This window comes from Oncorhynchus mykiss, chromosome 5, assembly GCF_057628025.1.
Source record: "Oncorhynchus mykiss isolate SJ-2025 chromosome 5, ASM5762802v1, whole genome shotgun sequence".
Lineage (NCBI taxonomy): Eukaryota > Metazoa > Chordata > Actinopteri > Salmoniformes > Salmonidae > Oncorhynchus > Oncorhynchus mykiss.
The window spans coordinates 66,525,856-66,533,001 of NC_143026.1; the positions used below are offsets into that span (position 1 = coordinate 66,525,856).

The 7,146-nt window shown below is 44.3% G+C and overlaps 1 protein-coding gene across 9 annotated transcripts; it reads left to right on the forward strand.

The window, feature by feature from the left end:
- The first annotated feature begins 67 nt into the window (after positions 1 to 67).
- Positions 68 to 6,730, forward strand: mpnd (MPN domain containing). Of its 9 annotated transcripts, none has more exons than XM_090235609.1 (15): positions 106 to 331; positions 694 to 803; positions 1,119 to 1,187; positions 2,454 to 2,656; positions 2,860 to 3,081; positions 3,276 to 3,387; positions 3,502 to 3,583; positions 3,671 to 3,767; positions 3,884 to 3,956; positions 4,084 to 4,160; positions 4,283 to 4,451; positions 4,565 to 4,635; positions 4,734 to 4,823; positions 5,746 to 5,838; positions 6,115 to 6,730. In XM_090235609.1, exons 3-15 carry the CDS (start codon positions 1,184 to 1,186, stop codon positions 6,199 to 6,201), a joined length of 1,380 nt encoding a protein of 459 aa, XP_090091735.1. In that variant the 5' UTR covers positions 106 to 331; positions 694 to 803; positions 1,119 to 1,183; the 3' UTR covers positions 6,202 to 6,730. The 9 variants fall into 9 exon arrangements, with proteins under 9 accessions (XP_021459573.1, XP_090091736.1, XP_090091740.1 ...); XM_090235612.1 differs by having other exon boundaries at positions 4,734 to 4,772; XM_021603901.3 differs by lacking the exon at positions 106 to 331 and adding an exon at positions 386 to 586.
- Positions 6,731 to 7,146: the final 416 nt, after the last annotated feature.

The window sequence follows — 7,146 nt, forward strand, 5'->3', positions numbered from 1 at the left end:
TGCCACTTGAGGCATGTCTGTCGCCAAAACACGCCCACTGCTGGCTAAACGCTCATTGGTCTATTTCACATTGGGCCATACCTATTTTTCCAGACGAGGAAGCGCACAGACGTTTTTACAAAAAACTTTCGTTGAGTGCAGGAACTACCGTAAATTACATTTAAAAAATGGTTTCTCACTATAGTTGAAGTTTTAATTAGGCTACTTATTTAGTCTACTAAGCTCAACGCGTACAAGATCTCCTACGCCTGTGTTAACCTCAGAACTTATTTTCGGCGTTTATCCCAAAACCCATTCATGTTCCCCATGGGGATGGCTGAACGAACCAGAGGTAACTAATTTCCGGGCTTTAGAACTAGGCTACAAACTGGCGAGATTTATTGTCACAGTGAATGTTTACTTGTAAGTGGAGGTTTGCTGCCCCCCACAGGATTTGTTTCGTTAATTTGCTCCTTTTCGTGATAGAGGAACCTCGCAAAGGAGGAAAGAGACGAGGGGGAGCGTGGGACTGACTGTAAAAGGAGGAGATTCTCTAGTGTCTAAATATAGGGGAATTAAGGGCTAGGGATGATGCGGTTTGGACAAGGTTAACTTATTTTACATATGTTTGATTGTAAATGTGTCTTTGGCTACTTGTGGTACGTGTTTATAAATGCCAGCAATTAAATGTTTTTATTATTTTCTCTTTGCTAGAATCACCGAATGGACTGACTGGCCACGTACATAGCGGCTGTCTCAAAGCACCGAGCGACACTATCTTTCCGGAAGCAGGAATTTATAAACTGATGATCTAATTCTACCATGTAATTACTAATTTATAGATAAATATATATTTTGACTATATCAAACTATGTCCGATACCGAGTGGACATTGCATAGTAGTAGCCGAATAGTAGCCGATGAGACATAGGATCAAAGAAACATCGCTTTTGTTTACGGGGAGAGTGACAAGGACGGGAGTGAGAGAAAGAAAGGGGAGGGGAATTGACATTAAAGCAACACAACAAGGAAACTACACTGCAGATACAGACGCCTTCATTTTATGTTTTTGAATAATAGCTCGCCAGCCAGTGTGGCGAATTGTGTTTATTGAACCTATTCTGTGCATTGCTCTAAAGTGGCCCGAAAAGAAAACCTCTTGGCGGAGTTGGAAATAAAGCCGCTCTCCGACGCTTTCAGAGAAATGGGTGAGAATGATAAAATAGTGATTTTAATTATAATACTCGGTGAAATTAATCTCGAGCAGCAGGCCTCGTGTTGCGGAGAAATGCAGAATAACCAATGGCCAGAAAACAAAAACAAAGCGCATACATATTTAATCTAATTTTAATAGTGGTAATTAATAAAATAGAAAATGAGATCATATCAGAAGGCTATTATTTTGTCCCTATGGAATTTCTTCTGCGTTTTTGGTTTCTTACTAACCATACAAAAGGACGGTGTCTCACAAAGGCCCCAGCGTTAATTAGGGTCTATCACAATTATCACAAGTGGCAACTAATTAGCTATGTCAAACATCTCTAAATGTAACATGTCCTACAGATTATTACTACATTTAAACTGTGACACTAATGTATGTGGGTCAGTGGGTGACTTCTTGACCTCAGATGTCATGACCCCTGTATTTGTATTTATTAAGGATCCCCATTAGCTGCTGCCAAGGCTGAAGCTACTTTTCCTGGGGTCCAGCAACATTAAGGCAGTTATATACAATTTAAAATATTACATTACATTTCATAACACTTTTCACAACACATTAAGTGTGTTCCCTCAGGCCAACACTCTGCTACCACATATCTACAATACAAAATCCATGTGTACTTGTGTGTAGAGTGCGTGTCTTATGTGCGTGTCTTATGTGTATGTGTGTGTATTTTATCTGCATCAGTTACTTGATGTGGAATAGAGTTCCATGTAGCCATGGCTCTATGTAGTACTGTCCACCTACCATAGTCTGTCTATCCTGGACTTCTGAACTGTGAAGAGACCTCTGGTGGCATGTCTTGTGGAGGAGTATGCATGGGTGTCTGAGCTGTGTGCTAGTCGTTTAAACAGACACCTCGGTGCATTCAGCATGTCAACACTTCTTACAAAAGCAAGTAGTGATGAAGTCAATCTCTCCTCCACTTTGAGCCAGGAGAGATTTGCATGTATATTATTAATGTTAGCTCTCTGTGTACATTTTAAGGGTCAGCCATGCTGCCCTGTTCTGAGCAAGTTTAGAGGGAATCCTTTGTTGGACTCAAGGATATAATATCTTATTTTGGATTAATTACAATCTTTCGTTCTTCATTTCATGTCAAGATCATGGCACCTTATCATGTTTTCATTTGGACATGTTTTTGTTACATTGTAATAAGAGTGGTTCCTCTCTCTGAGCTCACCTTTCTATTGTATACATGGCCTACAAATGCATCATACATAACATTTAATGTGTGTGTGTGTGTCTTCAGGCTCTGAGCCACCCTTGTCTCCACAGGTGGTGGAGGAGGGAGCAGAGGAAGAGGAGGAGGAGCTGAGTGGAGGAGAGGAGTCTGATCTAAGGACCCCTTCAGGGCGTGGCTCCCTGCTGACTAGGCGAGGCATCACCTTGAGAGTGCTGCTGAAGGACGGCCTGGTTGAGCCTGGGGACGGAGTGCTGTCCATACACTACCTGGTAAACATACAGTAGTTGATAGATGTCTATACATTACCTGGTAATAAGATAACAGTAGATATTTATACACTTTCTGATAATAACAGATTAATGTACACTACCTGAAAATACATGTTCACACACTATCTAGTAATAATGGTTATTACTAATGCTACATATGTAATAAGCCTAATTGCATCCTTCTCTACCTGTTCTCTCCCCAGGGTAAGAAGTTTGTAGGCGACCTGTTGAATGATGGGAAGATCCGCTGGGTGGAGACGGGGCAGATCTTCAATTCTCCCAGTGCCTGGGCCACACACTGCAAGCGCCTGGTCAACCCTGCCAAGAAGTCAGGCTGTGGATGGGCCTCGGTGCGCTACAGGGGCCAGAAACTAGTGCAGTACAAGACCAGCTGGCTGCACAAGTACCAGCCCAGTGCAGACATGGTGAGGAGGGAGAGATGGTGGTGAGGATGAAAAGAGCAGGGTGGGAAAGAGGGGTAGTAAAAGGAAGCGATGGAGGTTTGTTTATACGGAAACTAAAAGCTAAAAGGGGACGATGAAAGAGGGAGAGAACTGCTGTAGAAGACTGTTAGTATGAATACTAGCATCTCACACCCTCCCTCTTCCTGTGATGTCAGAGCCTGGTGAGCGAGGGAGAAGATGACGAGATGGGAGATGAGGAGGAGGAAGAGGGGAAGACGGCAGTGCCGACAGATGACAAGAACAGGAAGAACAAACCTGAGCTGCACGGTGAGATTAAATCCACCAAGAATCTCTAGAAATGGCATTATGTAATTTTAACTGTGTATGGTAGAGTGTGATATGGGAAAGGGATAGATGCATCTAATGTGCTTTCTCTTGTAGATATCAGCCTTGTGCCCAGGAGAGGAGACAGAGAGCGAATCCCAGTCAGATACTGCACTCTGGGTACCAGGGATGCTGCAAGGTATAATTGTGCTCGTCCCAGCCTATGTCTCTGTAATGCATATAAGTAAGCTTCAACACTAATCAAACACATACTGTATATCGACAGGGATCCACACACGTTGGTGGAGTTATCAGCTTTCTCAGCCATTAACAGGTTCCAGCCTTTCAATGTTGCTGTATCCAGCAATGTGCTGCTTCTCATGGTAAGCATGAGTCACACCGTGGTAGTAAGAGAGGAAATTTGAAACCGGGGTATAGGCTACAGTTTGAATCTGCCTTATTGGTGGAAATTGACAAAAGCGTGATTGTGTGCCCTCAGGATTTCCACTGTCACCTGACCACCAGTGAGGTGGTGGGCTACCTCGGAGGACGATGGGACACTAACACACAACGTGAGTATTTCCTATAAAAGCAGAGACCGTGAGCAAACAGGACATTGTACTTCCCCTCTGACATTACAGTAACGATCTTCAACATGTATGATGTTCATGACCTGTCTGTTGTGCCCTTTGCTTGCAGTTCTGACAGTTTTAAGAGCATTTCCCTGTCGTACACGATTGGCAGACAGAGATTCGGCCTCTGCTGTTGAAGAAGAGGTAAGCCCTACTAACACTGCTAAAACCAGGATGTGGATCAACATAAGTCAATTCCATAATATGATACAATCATACCAGTTTGGGTGAAATACAAATGGTCTCTTCTTCTAATTACCTTACAGATCTGCCAGAATCTGTTCATGCGAGGGCTGTCATTGGTGGGCTGGTACCACAGTCACCCTCGGGGCCCCGCCCTGCCATCCCTGCAGGACATCGACTCTCAGATGGACCACCAGCTGAGGCTCCAGGGGAGCAGCAATGGCTTCCAGCCCTGCCTGGGCATTATCTGTGGTCTGTACTGGGCAATCAGCTGGAACCAATGGGGAAAAAAACGTTTTCATATAGAAAATGAAAATAAATAACCAGACATTGAACTAACATTCAAATGTGTCCCTGATTTTTAGGCCCCTATTACCATGGGAACCAGGGTGTGGCGTCCACTATAACACCGTTCTGGGTAGTGCCACCCCCGGAGGTGAGTGCAGTGGTAATACATGCCTTAATGAATAAGAACATTATCCTCTAAGACAAGGTAAACATCTATAACACTTATCACCATTCTTCCATCCACAGCAAAGGCCCAATGACTATGGCATTCCAGTGGCTGTGGAGGTGACCTATGTACAAGATAACTTCCTAACTAGTGATGTCCTGAATGAGATGGTACTGTTCGCAAACTTATACTGATGAAAAATATAAACGCAACATGCAATAATTTAAACGGTTTTACTGAGTTACAGTTGATCTAAGGAAATCAGTCAATTGAAATAAATGAATTAGGCCCTAATCTATGGATTTCACATGACTGGTTCAGGGGCGCAGCCATGGGTGGGAATGGGAGAACATAGGCCTATCTACTGGGGAGCCAGGCCCAGCCAATCAAAAGGAGTTTTTCCCCACAAAAGGGTTTTATTACAGAAATAAATACTCCTCAGTTTCATCAGCTGTCCGGATGACTGTTCTTAGGCGATCCCGCAGGTGAAGAAGCCGGATGTGGAGGTCCTTGGCTGGCATGGTTACACGTGGTCACACTTGGTCTGTGGATGTGAGGCCGGTTGGACGTACTGCCAAATTCTATAAAACAACGTTGGAGGCGGCTTATGGTAGAGAAATTAACATTAAATTCTCTGTCAACATTCCTGCAGTCAGCATGCCAATTGCACGCTCCCTCAAAACTTGAGACATTTGTGGCATTGTGTTGTGACAAAACGACACATTTTAGAGTGGGCTTTTATTATCGCCAGCACAAGGTACAACTGTGTAATGATCATGCTGTTTAATCAGCTTCTTGATATGCCACAATTGTCAGGTGGATGGATTATCTTGGCCAAGGAGAAATGCTCACCAACAGGGAGGTAAACAAACTTGTGCACAACATTTGAGAAAAATACGCTTTTTGTGCGTATGGAACATTTCTGGAATATTTTATTTCAGCTCATGAAACATGGGACCAACACGTTACATGTTGCGTTTATATTTATGTTCAGTATAGTTATAATCATAGTAACCATATCTATGCAAATAAATTCAGTGGTAGGACATTGGCCACTTTGTCATTGTTTTATGTTCAATTATTGTTCCACAGATGCTGCTGGTGGACTTCTACAGGGCAGCCCCTGACCTGGTGCAGTTCCATCAGTTCTGGTGTCCTGATACCACCATGATGGACAAAATCAAGGTCTGCTCATATAAGAACTCATTAACAACAGGAAACTGCATACCAACTAACTTTTTGGCATAGATATCCTATTAAATTAATTGAATTCCTTATATGCTTTTTGGCCTTTCATTTAAGGCTAGAATGCTAACTTGTGATCCGTGCGCGTTATCCAAATTATCACACATCTCTCTTTGACATCTACAGTTGTGTGAAGTTCAGGTCAAACATGTTATCTCCAGTTGGGATATGTCCTACAGAGATTTCCTCCTCACCGGTTTGGTTTCTCTCCCTCAGGGCTCTCTGAGCGGCCATGCACCCAAAGACCAGGCCTATTCTCAGATCCTGGAGCATGTCTACAACCAACTCATCAACACGCACTAAGCTGGAGGAGAAACAAGGTTGTGTGTATGCACTGGCTTCAAATGAAAATCTCAAATAACCCATTCCTCATATAGTTCACTACATTTGTAGGTCTCTATATAGGGAATAGGCTCTACACAGAGAATAGGTTGTCATTTCTGCCCTTTGTCTGTGGCACTTCAACTGCTGCCCTGACCTCAGGCATACTGTAAGTTGGATGTGCACTGTCCTGACGGAGATGGTGACTCCTGAGTCTGGAGGGCGAGTGTACTGTTCTCCATGGCCTTTTCTGACTGTGAGGTCTGTATCACTGACAATGTTTGTACAGTATGACATGTGCGTGCTGTGAATGTGTCCCCTAGCGTCTGCTGCCAGTGCTTGACGTCAGGCTGTTGTTACAGAAGTTGACATGGAAATAAGGATCTTCCTCTTCTCTATTACCTGTGGTGTATTTATCTAAACTGTGGTCTGTGACATGTTAGTACTAATATGTGAACAATCCTTTGAACCCGCTGAATACCTAATACATTAAAAACACACACTGGAACTACTTCTGTGTTTGTCTGTGTTGGTGCTTTGGAAAGAGCTACACGGCCACCTTTCGTCCCAACAACCTATTCAACACTACAAGCCAAAACCAAAGGTAAAAATAATCATTAGTGGGCCTCCCGGTTGGCGCAGTGGTCTAGGGCACTGCATCGCTAGCTGTGCCACCAGAGACTCTGGGTTTGCGCCCAGGCTCTGTCGCTCCCGGCCGCGACCGGGAGGTCCGTGGGGCGACGCATAATTGGCCTAGCGGCGTCCGGGTTAGGGAGGGTTTGGCCGGTAGGGATATCCTTGCCTCATCGCGCACCAGCGACTCCTGTGGCGGGCCGGGCGCAGTGCACGCTAACCAAGGTCGCCAGGTGCACGGTGTTTCCTCCGACACAGTGGTGCGGCTGGCTTCCGGGTTGGATGTGCGCTGTG

What these genes read in the sequence shown, in the direction of transcription:
- mpnd (XM_021603898.3), top strand. Translation starts at nt 298, where the DNA reads ATGTTCCCCATGGGGATGGCTGAACGAACCAGAG. An exon ending in CTGCCTGGGCATTATCTGTG is followed by an intron (nt 4,452 to 4,564) that starts GTCTGTACTGGG and finishes CCTGATTTTTAG; the next exon opens with GCCCCTATTACCATGGGAAC. An exon ending in GGGTAGTGCCACCCCCGGAG is followed by an intron (nt 4,636 to 4,733) that starts GTGAGTGCAGTG and finishes TTCCATCCACAG; the next exon opens with CAAAGGCCCAATGACTATGG.